The 16,319-nt window shown below is 51.4% G+C and overlaps 6 protein-coding genes across 6 annotated transcripts; 2 read left to right on the top strand and 4 right to left on the bottom strand.

The window, feature by feature from the left end:
* Positions 1 to 1,919: 1,919 nt before the first annotated feature.
* NECHADRAFT_40058 (uncharacterized protein) lies at positions 1,920 to 3,814 on the bottom strand (the record flags this gene model as incomplete). The annotated part of the gene is made up of 4 exons (XM_003047971.1): positions 1,920 to 2,517; positions 2,594 to 2,895; positions 2,998 to 3,303; positions 3,356 to 3,814. Coding segments are annotated over 4 exons (1,665 nt in total), but the record flags the coding sequence as incomplete, so codon positions are not given.
* Positions 3,815 to 4,581: 767 nt separating this feature from the next.
* Positions 4,582 to 5,699, bottom strand: NECHADRAFT_40140 (uncharacterized protein; the record flags this gene model as incomplete). The annotated part of the gene is made up of 4 exons (XM_003047970.1): positions 4,582 to 4,854; positions 4,908 to 5,234; positions 5,281 to 5,565; positions 5,619 to 5,699. 4 exons carry the CDS (start codon positions 5,697 to 5,699, stop codon positions 4,582 to 4,584), a joined length of 966 nt encoding a protein of 321 aa, XP_003048016.1.
* A 1,908-nt stretch (positions 5,700 to 7,607) lies between these two features.
* Positions 7,608 to 8,679, top strand: NECHADRAFT_80116 (uncharacterized protein; the record flags this gene model as incomplete). Its single annotated transcript, XM_003048176.1, has 2 exons — positions 7,608 to 8,575; positions 8,619 to 8,679. 2 exons carry the CDS (start codon positions 7,608 to 7,610, stop codon positions 8,677 to 8,679), a joined length of 1,029 nt encoding a protein of 342 aa, XP_003048222.1.
* A 1,726-nt stretch (positions 8,680 to 10,405) lies between these two features.
* NECHADRAFT_80115 (uncharacterized protein) lies at positions 10,406 to 10,787 on the top strand (the record flags this gene model as incomplete). Its single annotated transcript, XM_003048175.1, has 2 exons — positions 10,406 to 10,454; positions 10,501 to 10,787. 2 exons carry the CDS (start codon positions 10,406 to 10,408, stop codon positions 10,785 to 10,787), a joined length of 336 nt encoding a protein of 111 aa, XP_003048221.1.
* Positions 10,788 to 12,187: 1,400 nt separating this feature from the next.
* Positions 12,188 to 13,428, bottom strand: NECHADRAFT_93373 (uncharacterized protein; the record flags this gene model as incomplete). Its single annotated transcript, XM_003047969.1, has 2 exons — positions 12,188 to 12,288; positions 12,360 to 13,428. 2 exons carry the CDS (start codon positions 13,426 to 13,428, stop codon positions 12,188 to 12,190), a joined length of 1,170 nt encoding a protein of 389 aa, XP_003048015.1.
* A 271-nt stretch (positions 13,429 to 13,699) lies between these two features.
* Positions 13,700 to 14,782, bottom strand: NECHADRAFT_39778 (uncharacterized protein; the record flags this gene model as incomplete). The annotated part of the gene is made up of 1 exon (XM_003047968.1): positions 13,700 to 14,782. One exon carries the CDS (start codon positions 14,780 to 14,782, stop codon positions 13,700 to 13,702), a length of 1,083 nt encoding a protein of 360 aa, XP_003048014.1.
* Positions 14,783 to 16,319: the final 1,537 nt, after the last annotated feature.

Here is a 16,319-nt window from a genome sequence, read left to right as displayed (position 1 = left end):
GCCAGCTTGACCATCCTGGATCGCCTCAACCATGTTGTCACACTCTTGGAGTCTCGACCTCTAGCAGTCATTGCTCAGCCTTCAGATATTTCACCACAAGCCTCGGGGAGTTCCACCTCTGTGAATTTTCTTCCTTCTGCTGCTCCTTCTGCTGAAACGACCACCAGTCTCCCCGAGATCGACATCCTCCAGACGCTTGATATCCCTGGCTTCCCGTCAGCTGCCAACAACTGCGAGGGAGTCCTGCGCTGGCCAATCTTTGAGGGCTTGGTGCCCGATGTTCATTCTTTCATCTTGGAGTCGGCAAAAGAGGACAGCGGCCAGGCAGAGACTATAAGAACTGGTTCCTTGGGTAGGGGCGTCCAAGAAGATGACTTCATTCCTCTCTCTAAGAAATTCTTGGCCTATGTACACGTCAAGAACCCCATCTTGGACGTGGCAGACTATAAAGCTCAAGTCAGAGACGCCGCGGAGAATGGACCCAGGTGGGACGGACCATCGTGCCTTGTGGTATGCCACCCTGACACTTCGTCGAAGCCCTTGCTGATGATTTTCAGTTGATATCCTGCGCTCTTGCATGTCTTTCAGCGCCTTTCCAGTCTGATCCCGGAATCAACAGTACACCAGAGTCCGTGAGATCCTCCATGTCTGCCTACGTAGACCAAGACACCGCATCATCCTACTACCTGGCTGCCAAGAAGCGGTTGGGGCTTTTGCAACCTTCTTTACTCAACACTCAATGCCTCTTCTTTTGTGGCGTATACGAAATGTATTGCCTTCGACCGCTTGAAGCATGGTCTCATTTTAATCGTGCTTGCGTTGACCTTCGCAACCTCCTCTGGTTACGCAGTCAGAGAAGGTCGCCGGAAAATCACGCTGTATCCCGCGAAACACATAGACTAGAGCAAAGACTATACTGGTCTTGCGTCAAGTCAGAATAGTAAGTCAAACATTAAAACATCATGTCAAAACTAACTGACATCATGCAGCGAGTTGAGGCTAGAGATACCTCTCCCACCAAGCGGCATCGCACACTGCGACTATCCCGACATGTTCCCCTCGCCTCCTACAGAACTTGCCTCGCCAACAGCTCAAAATCCAGCTCTAGACACTCTCCAAGACGACATCGTACCCGAAGAGGAAAAGAGTTGGTTCTACTATCTCGCCGAGATCTCTTACCGAAGAATGATGAATCGTGCCTTGGCCGTCATGGCTCGCGACGGAGAAAGAGGCTGGATCGATAATATTGGAGATACCATCAAGCAGTGCAGGGATTTCAGCGAGCAGATTGACATTTGGTAAGAGAGCCCCTGAATTTCAACGACAAAGCTAACAGAGATAGGCACTCTCACATCCCGCCCCAGATCAGCCTCAAAAATAATGAAATGTCCAACAACGAGCTCGCCCAGTTTGTCAAGAATCGCGGCATCAGCTGCCGGGAATGGATTCACAGACCGCTCCTCTTCTACGTCATCCACCAGAGCCCTAGTGATCCTCACTATGCTGAGGCTCTCCCCCTAGCGCAGAAGTGTCTTGAACTCTCAGTTACGCACCTGTTCCGGACGTTTGGGCATAACCGGCATCATGGGACGTGGTACGTCGCGCGTTCTTGCATCACCAAGGCGCTCACTTTGCTCGCCGCAGCCAAGTGCGGGAGGGTCCCAATGCCAGAACGTTGGAAGGAAGCGTTGGAGATGGCGCGGTGGACGATACATCGGTGGTCAACTGAGGCACCAGATCTTCAATGGGCTGAGCACGTCTTGGACAACATCCTGAGGAGCGTTGAAAGAGATTCTATGTGAATAGGGTATCTGATGACGTCCAAAATAACCCGAATCATGCATCTAACCGCGCAGTCCAATTCTAATCCATCCTTAGAGATCAACCATAGAGTCTTGAATATGCAGAGCGCCCAAAGTCTAAGATTGATTCTCCTCTGTGGTGTCCTCGATAATGAGCTCCTGGAATCGTTCCGCAAGGTTACTACCTTGCGCGGCCTTGGGATCTGTCATGGCAAGATCCAGATCGATGATCCAGTTGGCCACCTCTCGTCCATCGCCCAGAGGCTTGATGACTGTGTGATGGCGACCTAGGTCCTCTAACTCGTTTGTGATACGCCGTGCTTCAGAGGTTCTGAGAGCACCGTGTTCGATTGCTATGCCCAGAATGGCCTTTGCAATGGACCCAAATACCCGGTAGGAGGCGTAAAGATCTTCTAGCCCTGCCATGCAGAGGTGAAGGTAGTAGCGCCATTCGTTACTATTGGACTTGACCTCCCTCATCATGGCGTTGGCAACGTAGATAAGTCCTGTTTGCCAGACGACTGAGAACATGGCGGTCCTGAAGTTGAGCCGATACATGAGTAGCAGACGCTTCAGCTGGTTCACAGAAGCCGAGTACGCAGCCTCGGGAGTGGCCTTAGGTGCCGTGAACGAGCCTAGGCGAAGCGGCTTGCTCATTTCGGCATCGATGAGCAGTGGCCTGAATACGTCGGTAACGATGGCGTGGAAGTATATACTATATCAAGGTCAGCATGCCGATATCACCATCCGGGAGCCTTTCGAAATATGAGAGCATGGTTGGCAAGACATACTGCATCATCATAACGCCGTGGTTGCTCAAATCACTTCGTACGAGGTTCAGGGGCAAGTCGTCTGCCCACGTTAATAGTCGACGGTATATCCCCTCAGCAAACTCGACCGGAACGCGTTGCGAGGGTACTCCAGTCTGCTTTTGGCCATAATATGACCAGAGCACCTGATGAAAGATGACCCAGAGCTGGCAGCAAGCTCTGAATCTGTCTTTTTGGGGGTCAGGATGGGTAGAGTAGACCCCCTGCATATCCGGAATAAACTCAACGTCCCCTGGCATCGGAAGCTGAGGAGGAATCTCGATCTCTGCTCTTTGGTAATGAAGGCCGTGAACACTGTTTCTCATGCATCAGTTTCAGCGCCCATTGAGTGGGCTAGGGGTGACGGACGAGACCCAGTTGAATACTCCCCATGCTGTATACGACGCAGCGATTCGCCAGTCGTGGTAACCGTCCAGCCAGCTGTTTGCTGACGGTCTACCAGGCTGTACACCAAACAATCCCATCGTCCTGCCGACTTTGACGCTCTCTTGAAGAAACCTCAAGGCGACGTCATCTCTGCCCTGTGTTACAGCACTCATACAAAGAAGCTGCAGTGCCGAGACAGCCGTCAGCGTGTTGGCTGACGGCATGGCGGCGAGGCATCTCTCGGCCTCGGAAAAGAACTCGACGCTGTATGTGGCGACCTCTGGCTTCAGGGCAGTGTATGCTTGCTGTGGAAATGTTGGTTTTGGCTACATTGAAAGGTGTGAGGGATTTACTTACACAAGCCCAGCTAAGAAGGGCGGAAACAAGGAGGCGAGAGCAGAAATATCCTCGTCGCTGTACGAGATCTTGAACAAAGAGTTCGGCATGGAACAGGGGCAAGACTGGGTAGTCTATCTCGAGGTAAAGAGAAATCACCCGCGCGGCCAGCTCGTTGCTAATGGGTACATCTGTCCAGTAGGATATGTCGAGTTGCTTGAGACCATCGTGGATGAGTAGTGTGGTCGGTGGTTGGGCTGTTGAGAAACTGGACGTAGGTGAGATGTCTTGCCCAGGAGGAGAGTCGCCGGAATCTGCTGAAGGAGAAGCGTCTAACGGTGATTGGATGGCTCTGGTTGGTCTGATCATCCGGTCAGGAGGAAGAGAGGCGATGGGTATGGGATACAATGTTGGGTAGGCAATAGGATGTCTGACGGCAAGTTCAAACTCGAGGGAATTAGGGGTCCCAGGCATACAACTCCTGAGAATAAACGTCTCAGGTATAGACGGTGGTATACTTGACCCTTGGCTGCTCGCAGGTGCGCTTGACTCTCCTGCAGCCAAAGACGAAGATCCTTGCCCTTCCCGTAGATGCTGGAAGAGCTCCAGAGCCTGGCCATACGGCAGACTGCGCAGACGCGCGACGAGGTCCCTCGACTCGGAGCTGGCCTCGAGGACCTCGCTCTTCTCGACGGGATACTCGCACTTGAGCTCTCGCTGGATGCAGGCCCGGCAGGTCGGACGTTGGCCGCCGCACTATGAGAGGTCAGTGTCAGCTCAGCCCGATGCCCGCCCATCCATCCGATCCCATCCTCATCCATGGCATGCGTAACTAGCCCCCTGGAGACCACTTTTTGGACCAATAGACTCATCGACTGACCTTCACCTTGCGTTTCCGACAGTGATGACATGCCGTTCTCGTCTTGGGGGGTTTGTAAAGGGGTGGACCCTGGATTCTGCCAATCCTCGGCCTGTCCGACGCGGGCCTCGGAAGCAAGGGACGGGACGACGGTGCCATTGCATTGCACCCGAGATCTAGCGAGAAGGGAAGATGACCTGAGAAGATTAAGGGTCCAAGTGTTCGGGTCGCGCCAAGTAGCGGGCGACGCGAACCTCGTGATCGCGTAAGAATTCTCTTCCATCAATTGTGTTTAGGCACCTAGTGCCATCACGACAAGATGGGCTAGTCTGTTACGTCACAATGACGTCAATCTCATTTCCTTAATCTTAATCCGGAACTCGCTTATCTAATCACTCTTGGCGTACACTGGGACTCCTGAACCCTTGATCAACTCGTCCAAGTATGTCTCGAACTTGGTGTACTCGAGATCTGGGTATAGATCCTTTGCGGTGAGGTAGCCCAGATACTTGGCTCGCTCTGGGATATTGTCCTCTCTGTGCCACTCGCTGCGAAAGTACTGAGGCACGGCGAGCCCGAGAATATCCTGGAACGACCTGTCTTTTCCATCGTACTTGGTCTGAGCGGCAGCAACAGTAGCTTCAATCTCTTCTCTCGACACCTAAAGTTGAATCAGCATAACGATTAAACCAGACTTGTAGCGACCTGACTTACCGGGCTTCGTGGAATCTTTTCACCACTGATCTTCTCAAGGTGGTCCCAGATCTGGTTCTGAGTCCATACCTCGTTGTACGCAAACACGTACTGGTTAAGAGTCCTCTCATCTGTGATGATCTTGGCCACATATTTGCCAATATCCCTCAAATCCGTGATACTCGAGGCTCTCTGACCATCATCGGCGATATGGTCCGACGAATACGTGAGAGCGTAGTCAATTTTGCCAGAAGGGAGGCGTGGTGTGGCGGCCTGGTACCACATGCCGACATCGATGACGGTGTACGGCAGATAGATCTTTTTGATGTGGTTCATCACACGCTCTTTCTATATGGTGTTAGATGAGACAGTACAGCTCACGGGCTTTACGTACAAGTTCCCGAATCATCATCACGCCCGTAGGAGGACAGCTTGGTCCAAAGGCACTGGGAACATAACGTTTGACTCCAGCGTCTTTGGCGGCAGATGCCAGCGCCAGGTGAGGCTCAACATTAAAGGGCTCAAGGGCGTCAATGACAACATCCTGGCCTGTCAGAGCCTTTACAAGCTCCTCGTGGGCATTGACAAGTTCGACGACAGTGATGGAAACGCCGCGACTCTTGAGTTTTTGAACCGCGGGCTTGTTGATTGAGGCAGGTCGAACAATCGCAGTGACGTTCTGGATGAGGCACTATGTGAGTGACAGCCTCGTAGTGTTATGGACGGACTTACAAAGTTGGTGGATGAATTCAACAGCCCATCAATGATAGAGCGGCCAGTTTCGCCAGTTGCGCCGACTACAGTGACGTTCATGATGGATGTCTCTCAAAGATGTAGATGAAATTGACTGATTGAATTTCTATTTCATCAATTAGAGTTCATCGTTGCATATATATATCCTCATACTATCGTCGAGCTGAAGAGTGGGGATGACAAATGGGCTACAAGTACAGATACAAACTCCGCATAACGTTATATAACTCCGCAACCCCTTCGAGAAAAGCAGGGATTACGATGTTACGGCTTACAGGCTCCATCATGGCGGGTGGAACGCAATGTCCAATAATACGCTTGCTGCATCCCTTGAATGCTTTGTCAAGAGTAAGACACTCTGTGGGACTTTGGAGCCGAGAGCCGCAAAGCGAAGGATTCGTCTGAACTGATAGTGCAAAAGATTACAAATTCAAAGGTTATGTAGATTAGCAATCAGTTGTAGTAAGATTTGCATGTCGATCGCACACATCGACAAGCGTGCTGGATGCGTGGCGGCGATGTTGAAAGCGTGCACGTTGGAGCGGTGTTTTGCCAGTCAAGCAATGCAAACTCAAACTCCTGTCAAGACGGGCGCCCATTTTGAAAACAATAGTAGTTTTACAGAAAGTCTAATTTCAAGGGAAAGGGTCAAGGGATCTCTAATGGCTTCTAAATTGACATAAATGGTAGGACCTGCGGCCTGCATCCCTAGTTCTCTTTGCTTGAGGCACAAACATGGCCTCAAACTCTCGACTTCCTTGACTACCTGACTACTTGTGGTGTACACAAAGGGCCTAATAAAGTGGCCCAAGAAATGATAATCTTATCTTTCACCGCACAGTAGCTAGAACGTTCTCTAAATAACTTTGGTGTCAAATATGCCATCACCGCACGAAGTTCATGCACTATCAGCTCGAACAAGGTCATTCGTGGGACAAGCTGATGGCTTCACTAATACGTGGAGAACCCCCAGTCATTTGTCAGCTGCGCTGCAAGGATAACTGATAGGCGAGTTCATTGTCATTAATTAGCGCAGAGCGTCAGACCAAAACTTCCCTGCTTGCTCTGAGGCTGCACAACGCTTATTCACCTAAATCCACTACATAACTCCTTATCTATGCCTAATGTCGTGTAGCATATGCAACAACTTCAAAGGAGTGGGCAAGTTACGCTCTGAGGAGGACGCCCCGGTAGGCATAAGCCGAAAGCACGTCCCACGAGATCTCTCTTGGCAAGACTTGCAAACCTCGGCAAAGACATGTCACTGCTGCGAGATCCTGGTTTCTGGTTGTCAAGGGTGCTTTATGCAACATGGAGTCGATGAGGAACAGATTGAGAGCTTCAGCATCAGGTTCTTCTACCCGAACTACGAGGACGAGGATGCTGAAGTGGACAAGGTTGTCAGCTTTCTGATGCAAGACGGCGCCTTTTTTGATATTGAGCTGTTTGCTACTGAAGAAGGTCAGTAATCCACAACGTTATCTGATGGATAGGCTGACCCATAATCTAGATGATTGTCCGGTTCCTGATGAATGGGAATCCATGCCAGTATCCCAGCGTACATCGTCCAGGACAGACTCGCCTGATGCAGTCGAGGCTATCCAGTCTTGGATGCAGCTCTGCGAAGACGACAGCGAACATGTAGACTGCATCGAACCAGAGGACCCCGAGCTTCCTAAGCGAGTTGTTGACGTTGGCGATACAGATGGAGTCATTCGTCTCTTAGAGACACATGGTCAATCAGCTAAATACATCTGTCTCAGTCACTGTTGGGGATTAGCACAGATCATCACGACAACCCAAGATACCTTGCAAGAACGGCAACGAGGGATCGACATGCGAGACTTGTCCAATACCTTTAGAGACGCGATACTCTTGACGAGGCAGCTGGGGCTTCGCTACATCTGGATCGACTCCTTGTGTATTATCCAGGACAGTCGAACAGATTGGGAGACCGAGTCGGCAAAAATGTCGTCCATCTATTCAAAAGCCTTCTTAACCATCGCGGCTACACATTCGCCAGACGGCAGAGGCGGCCTCTACACAGACACGCCCGACTTTGAAGTCTCTGGGGAGACTCCAGAGGGAGAAGAGTACCGTCTCTTCTTTAGAGAGCGGATCGACCATCACCTCGATCCTGTCCCTGAACCCGACCGGTCCGGTGCCGATGTTGGTCTTATAGGCCATGGGACTATTGCTCGACACCCACTCCTGACAAGGGCCTGGGTCTATCAAGAGCGCTTGCTATCACCGCGTGTGATACACTTTGGTCCCCAAGAACTATTCTTCGAATGTCATTCGGCTATGCAGTGCGAGTGTGGTGGTATCGACCATGACGGTTCGTCGATTGCTCCGTCAGGTCTCATGAAGCTCCTCTACGCCGAGGCACTCTTCACAACCGCACCTGGAGTAGAATGGCACGAGTATGCCGCCTATTACATGGCCCGGATCTGGCGCACCATGGTCAACGAATACACCTCCCTCGGAATAACCAAGCCTTCAGACAGGTTGCCTGCCATTGGAGGCTTGGCAAAGAAGATGGGGGCTTCCCGGAAACAAGCATACGTCGCAGGCTTGTGGGGGAACACTCTGAACGACGACCTCATCTGGACTGTTCTTGAACTCGAAGGGGAGAAGAAGCCGAAGCATGATCCCCTGGCGGCGCCGACGTGGTCTTGGGCGAGCGTCGAGGCACACGTCTTTTACTGGGACAGCATCGTTTTCTGGAACCCGGATGAGACGGTGACGGATGAGGATCGGCCTCCTTGGCAACATCTCAGCAAGGTCGAGAGTTGGAATGTTGACGCAGTTGGTGTCGATGAGTTTGGACACTTGAATGGAGGGGCGATCAAGCTAACGGGTCTCTCTGCGGAGGGTATAATCGAGCGCGATGTCGGCGAGGAAACGAAATGGGGATCTGGCTCCTACTACGTCAGGTTCTCACCAACCTTGCGGTTAATGATGCACGCCGATTATCAGCTGGATTACAAAGGTCCTTACCAAGTTCTTCCAGGAACAGAAGTCCTGTGTATTCGAATGAGCGTGATACAAGAAGGGCCGACGGACCACTTGGTCTCCCTGGTGCTGAGAGCAGTCGATGAAGCAGGGCAATTCGAGAGAATCGGTACACTCGTCGTTCGATCCCGTCCCCCACCAGTTGATCCTCTGGGGGGCTTTTACAGGGAGGGAATAGAGCGTTCTGTAGAGATAAGATAGAGCACTGAGGTCATCGGAGTAGGCCTAGCCGAGTTGGTTTGTGCGTTGAACCGTGATGGTCAGTCTGAGATTCAGGGACAATAACGCTTGATGGATCAGTGATTCAACTTAACAAAGAATCAAAGAAAATTTACGACAAGAGTAGGTTTTGTTTCTTTATTATTCCTTTTATTAAAGGCATTGTTTAAAAGCAAACCTGGTCGTTTGAAGAATAGAACAAAGGACTTACCCAGGTGCCTGTAAAATGCCCCCCCTTAGATATCAGACGCACAAACATCTTCATCCTAAGCCTTAGACGATGCTGGAAGGATAACAAACCAAAAGTTCGCTGGGCCTCCTCTAATTCTTTTATTCCTCGCCATCACCTCCACTTGAGCGAACTTTTCCTTCTTCACTCTCGTTCGCCTTCACCCTCATCATTCACAGCGCATCATCCGCTCACAAGGCATCAAGTCACCCAAACCAACCTTTACGAAACCTGGAAAGAAATCATCATGCCGATCCATTGCGAAGGTCTCATGCTACCCACTCCTCCCAACCAGATCCGGGCCCTCCAGGAACTGATCCTCAGTAAGTCTTGAGCTGAAAAAACCTCCCCCCGAACACCCGTTAACCTTGCGTCGCAGCGAACCTGCGTGTCGTGTACCCAGGCTCGGGCATGGAGGTCCTTTTGTGCATGGAGAGTCAGGATGTTTATTACGCGTGTGTCATCCACGACCCTCTCCGCACCAACAAGGTCCTGTTCCGCGGCCCCAAGGGTCCCAACCTCGAGATCCCCCTCGTCGGCATCCTGCGCGAGGTCATGGTTCTCGCCACCACCCGCTACCACCTGTAGATCACCGACTTACAGAACGGCATGAGTTGAGGATTTGACTGATCATGTCATGTACTTTTTGGGATGAAGATTGTGTCAACGGGGGATGGATGAAGCAGTGCAGCAGGTTGATCTGGTACCAAACTGGGTTTCGAGGACTCAAATGGGGGATTTAAGCGCATGGAAATCATTAATGGCTTGAGAAATCTGAACTAAGCATCCCATCAATTCATCAAAATCAAATGACTCGAGGCAGATGGCCAGTTTGTCGTGCGTGATGTCTCCATATTAGAATGCCCAAGGAGCGGCAAAGGCTTCTGCCAGGCAAAAGGCTGGCCGATGCTTAAGTAGCCAAAGGTAATCAAACGGAGTACTTGAAGAAGTCAGAGTACCTCAGGTAACAGCGTAGAAAATGCGCGGCGATCCATGTGGCATGAAGCTACCCTCCATCGCCCACGAGGGGCACAGCCCTTTGGGGACAGGACACACTATGTGCCGAGTTGAGTTGGCGCCTCGAAAATTCAATCAAACGCAGGTCAATAGCTGGCAAACAAGCACGGGTGCCGCCGGCAGGGTTGGGTGTTTTTCATGCCCCGATGGCCTCAAAATTCGAGTCCTCGTACCCTTGTGAAGCACTCCCTCTTCAACACTGCATCTACAGCTCTGCCCACATCCACACAACAGCCTTCGAGCCTCACCAACCAGCGATCCAACAACGAAACAAAAAATAGGCAAGATGGCTAGCGAATATCAGGATGCCGTCGCTCTTCGCACTCTGACGCAAGGTATCAACACTCCCTCAACCCGCTGATCACCTCACTGAGTCTCTAGCGAACCTGCGAATCATCTTCCCCAACATCCCAGTTATGGAGTTCTTCGTCTACTGGAACGATAAAACCATCCGCGCCGTCGTCGTCGACATGACCCGTCTCTACTGGTCCGAACTCGGCGGATACAGACCTAGCTCCCTCATCCACCTCGAGTGGAAGGCCCGAGCCGACGACCCTCAGGGCAAGCTTCTTGAAGGACACAAGGTTCTCTTTGAAGAGACCCAGACGCTTCTGAAGCACAGACTCCTTGATCGGCTTCGAGTTTGCCGTCTCAACACCACCTCTTAATGGTCTGGATGCTTGGGACTTGAAGGAGGGGCAAACATATCACACGGGGGAGGATCGGCGCTAGGGGAATATGGCACACAACTGTTTGGAAGGTCTATATCTGTGGAAGATTTGCTTGATCGGAGTAAGGGAATAATCATGTGAGCTGGAAATATGACATGTGGAAATACGTTGGAACGAGAGTAAGCGCGCGGTAGTTACAAATCAAGCCGATGCCCCCAAAGTTGCAAAGTGTGGATTCTCGCGCGCGGCATCGATGAATTGCTCCCGCCATGATGATGTCAGATCTCGCGCGCGCGACCTTGATGTGGCTTTGCGCGCGGCTCTGCTGACCCTCTATCAATCTCGATAGACAAAGGTGAGTTAAATCACCATGAGTCCTGATTGGACGTTCACTGACACCCTGCTCCCTCATGCACATTCGCAGTCGTGATGATGGGAGCTTGACTGCTAGCAGGCATCACAAGCAGAGTAGATAACGCGACAAGAGAACGCAGTTCACGTCTGTATAAATATGACTGAGCCCGGCGCAGCTAACGACTTGTGGCATCCATTATCAGCTCCGCAGGCCACAGAATGTTTCCGACAGAGTACTATCTTATCGCTGGCGCCACTGGCCGTCAAGGCGGCGCAACAGTCGATGCTCTCCTATCTCACCCCGAAATCAAGATCGAACACAGGAAAGTCTATGCCATCACTCGAAACGCCACCGGGCCGGGAGCTGTCAAGCTCCGTGAGAAGTACAGAGACATCAACATTGTCCCCGGCGACCTGAATAACCCCAAGGTCATCTTCCAACACCTGGACAAGAACATTATCACCAAAACTGGCGTGTTTCTCGCACAGGCTCATGGACCGACCGAACTGAACGATGCAAAAGGATTTATCGATGCCGCCGCCTCCAATGGGGTCCCCTACTTTGTCTACTCTTCTGTCGACCGCGGGGGAAGGGAACTCAGCGACAAGGACCCGTCATACTGCAAGACTTTCTCAGACAAATTTCACATCGAACAGCACCTGAGAAGTGTTTGCAGTTCCAGCCAGATGGAGTACACCATCCTTCGACCAACCTGGTTCGCCGACAATGCCTGGTGGGGCTTCCCCGGTCAGCTCTGCATGACAGGTTGGAGGGAGAATATGGAGGGCAAGAGAATGCAGGTCACCGTGACCAAGGACATTGGCAGATGGGCAGTCGAGGGTCTAGTACGGCCTGGCCGAACCGGCATTAGGAACCAGGCTCTCTCCATCGCCAGCGATGAACTTAGCTTCAAGGATATCGACGACATCTTTATTCGACACACTGGAAAGGCTGTGCCTGTTACCTATGGACTCTTGGCCAGATTTATCATCTGGATGGTTAAAGACTTGAGGACCATGTTTGGCTTCATCGGCGAGAGAGCTTACGGCGCTGATCTGCCATGGTTGAAGAGCCAGCTGGAACCGACTACATTTGAGCAATGGGTCCGGGACGAAGTGCCAAGGGGTTGATCAGAGACTGCTTCTTCCTAAATAACTACTCGACTTGATTCTTTGCCTCAGTATTAAACCTTTGATCCTGTGGTGCACTCTCACCAACATCCTCGGTAAACGTCACTGGATACTGGCGGGTACGGTTGACTTTCAAGTCAAACACGTCCAGTCTCTGATATCCACCCACGACATCGTGATACTGCTTGCCCTCGATGCAATCCTCGACGTTCATATCACAGTACAGAATATCTTCTGTGCTCTGTAGAAAATCTGTAGGCTTGGGCTCCTGTGTCTGGCCGTCCACCACAAACCCTTGCAGGGGGGCTCCGGTGGGATCCAAGAACATGGTCGCGCCGCGCTGAGATTGCTCCAAAGCTTGGCGCAGGTGAGAAGAACCCTCTGAGATGATCTCAACAGCGTCATCTCCTAGGGCCCCCGAGCAGAGAACACCAAAACACTTGGCCTCGAAGCAGTGGGCGGCTGCGCGAGTTCTGTTGGCTGCGACATTGTCGTAGTTGGCCCCTTTCGCCACACTGGACTTCCCATCATCCTTACTCTGATCCTGCGACGCACTGATGCCTGGAACTCGAGTTGGCCATATCGCCGGCCAAGTAGAAATGTGAATTTGTTCCCCTTGCGCCATGAGCGAGTACCGAGCCAAGGGGTTCGTGTTCTCCCCGCATATCAAATTCCCAATCTTCCCATAAGCCGTGTCGGCGACCCTCAACCCATGCCCGTCCCCAGGTGCCCAGGTCAACTTTTCGAAAAACGTAGGCATGAGCTTCCGGTGATGAACTAGAACTTCGCCCTGGTTCCCAATCAGAACGTTGGAGTTGAACAAGGTCGCGCTGCTGGAGTGGACTTTCTCTGAGATGCCAATGCTGACCATGACCTGTGCTTTCTTTGCTGTGGCACGGATGGCCTGGATCTCTTCTCCATCGGCGTAAACAGACTCTAGTACCATTCGTTTGAATAGGTCATGGTTGTCGGTGGGAGGCCGCAATGCACTCCAAATAGGGAATGCGGAGATGTAGGTCTCTGGGAAAACAACTAGATTTGCTTTGTGTTTGGCTGCCCTCTCAATGAGCAAGATGGCCTTGGACGTCGTGTCCCGAGCCGAGAGAAAGACGGGGGAGACATGGCACGCGGCAACTCGGATTGGCAATGCCATGGCGAACGAGCTTGAAGTTGATATGTATCAATGGGTGGGACTCAAGAGTAAATAGTGGATGTAGAAGATATTCGACTGAGTTGCCCGCACAGCCCGCGCTCTAATGTATCTTCTGAACGTCCACTCTGTCTCACTGCGAGCGGGGTTTCGGTTAATCGGTGCTTGTTCTGGGACCGACATATGCAACTTGAGGTATAGCAAAGGATAAGTGAGCGGGAAGAACGGCTGGAACGGAAGGACCGGCCTCCTCCTGAAGCAACACATATCCCCCTCACATTTCAATATCCTCGGCCGTGAGTGAAATCCCTCGAATAACTCCCGTCTTGGGCACACAATTCAGGTACTCAAACTTGGCATCTCCTCCCCTCAGCACAGATACTTCATGCCAAGTTCTCATCTTCCTCCTATCCCCAAAGGCCTTGTAATGCGCCATTGCACCACGATATATAGCGAGATGTGAACGATGTGACTTGGCCCAGTTCTCGAGTGTTTCCAAGCTCGTAAAGAACCCAGCGCCGCAGGTTTCCTTCCGTAAGCGCTCATCTGGTGAATCAATATCATGATTCCTGAGATATCGCAGTCCCAGGGCACCAGTGTCTGGAGAGTTTTCCCATAGGTATTCGAGCCCCGACCGCAGTGTTGGCTCGAGCTTGCTGTCGTAGGCATCTGCTTCTTCCTGGCCGCAGTTCTCCCAAAACTGGCCTGATCGAATATGCGCAATGTTTTCGGCATTTGTGCCCGTCAAATACTGTCCGATTCCGCGAGGCACAGTTGTCGGAGGTACTGTGTCGGCCGATTGAGGAAATAGGTCGTAGGCAGAGGATGGGATGCGATCTCTTGCGGCTCCCCAATATGCTGAGAATTCATGTTCGGGAAAGCTAGTACCGGGAAGTCTTGCTAAACCAGGGAGGTAATCAAGACCAGAGTAGTTGGTCTCTAACCTAGGAACCTCGGTTGTAAAAGCCTCACGCCAGATGCCAATCGAAGCGCGGCCTGGCGTTGACAGACTGGAGTAGATTGAAGGAAGAGAGAGCTTCTCGATGCTGAGCTTGTACTTTGATTCTTCAAGCCAGTAGCTGACCCATATCGATGTTTCCTCCACGTCGCTTCCATCTATCACGGTGAACGATTCGAATGCCGAGGGCCCATGGTGACCTTTGAGCCAGGCTTGGATCGCAGATGTGGCTTCTTTTTGAGCGTCGCTTGTCGCTTGATCATTTGAGTGTTTCTGTATGCCGATGTAAGCCGTATAAACGTGTGTAGTATCTCTCGGCAAGGCGAGCCTCCATCTCGGAATCGGGAGTCGATGGTTCTTGGGTTTGCGGAGGGGATAAATGCGGGCTGGGCAAGACATGGCTGGTAAACGTCGCTGGAATAGTGATGGATGCTCGTTCGAGGTTCTTCTCTCATAAATTATCCGCGGTGTGTCTATGTAAGTGGAAGATGATGTAAATACTCGGGGTCACTTTTGAACCCCGTGGTCTGATAGGTCGATCTGCTTTGGAATCAATGCGAACCAAGTGGCCCGATCGATGCACACGTGGAGACTCGCATGTGCCTATTCCAGCTTCGACATTCGAGTTGCCTTTCTTATTGCTATGATAATCTGCCTCGGTTCAAATATTCGGACTAGTGACATAATAGGCGGAATTGTCTGATGAAGGAACCAGGGCAACTCGAGGTATTGTTCATGATTTTCTAAAATTCCGAAACTTGAATCTTGAGGGGACTCGGCGGAGATTCTCTGCTTGGGCAAGGCATTGGATGAATGCAAGCGATAGTCGGGATTCAGAGTATTGATGAGCCCATACAGTCATGGATCTACTAGAGTAGAAATCAGCTATCAAATTCATAGCTTATGCTATTTTGATTCCAGATGATCAAATCTATAGCAGCCAGTGATGTTTGCGACAAATCGTCCCTTTTCCCCTCTTCAGTCCAGGGTAGAGTAGACTGGGATGGAGCCCACCAAGGCAGCGGCACATCTCCAATTCGCTGACACGGGAGAGTAACGTAACAGACCCGATGAAGCATTCACGCAACGATGAGCATTTCGGGGAGGTATCGATAGTTATATAATCAAAAGAGCTCGAGAACCTTGATGGTAAAAAAAGATTACTAATCTCTGGCCATCCATCACTCCATCAAGGTAGCAAGGAAACAAGCTTAAATAGACGACACCGCACCTGAATTGTCAATTGATCCAAAAGTCCAAACAACCGCTCACCCAGGCAGTCGTTGGCCCTGATTCTCTTCATTCCTTCAATTGACCATCACGATGTCGACGCCGCGCCCAGCAGCTACCCGTCGATAGACCCCTTCATCCGACGAAGCGGGGAAATCGACAATGCCTCATGACGAGTCAGACTCAAACTCAAGGCGGTCGGATGTCACCCAAACACCACATGGCACGCCATTCGACCATTCAATAACTATACACTCCCGACAATCATACCCGTCTTCGGATTCATCAAGTGCAACGCCTCCTTTTATCCCCGAACTCCCGAGTGGAGGAGTCGGAAAGCCAAGCGCAAGCGGTCGGGCCCACGCTAGAGACACTTTTTATTTTCGCCGAGACGGGCAATCTACTGCGAGGAGCCTCCTTTTCTTTTCCGAGAAGGGTACATATTCTGAGAGCGGTGGACTTTCTATTCGTCATGTACTCCAATCAATGGCGCAATTATAACCTTGCAATAGCGTCGAGAGAAGCCTATCTCTGTCCAGGTTCGAGCGGCTTCTCCGGTGCGCCATCGGAACGGGTTCCGGGATGTGGTGCCCAGCCTCCGGCGCCCCCCCCTATTTGATCCGATCAGATGATAAGGAAAAGACGATACGGAGTACTTGCGGCGTCTCCAAGTTTGAATCACTGGATAAGTATCTTTTGGGTTGCA

Source organism: Fusarium vanettenii (genome assembly GCF_000151355.1).
Source record: "Fusarium vanettenii 77-13-4 chromosome 5 genomic scaffold NECHAsca_12_chr5_2_0, whole genome shotgun sequence".
In the NCBI taxonomy this organism is placed as follows: Eukaryota; Fungi; Ascomycota; class Sordariomycetes; order Hypocreales; family Nectriaceae; genus Fusarium; species Fusarium vanettenii.
The sequence above is the reverse complement of the archived record's forward strand: the minus strand, read 5'-3'. Positions and strand labels throughout refer to the sequence as shown.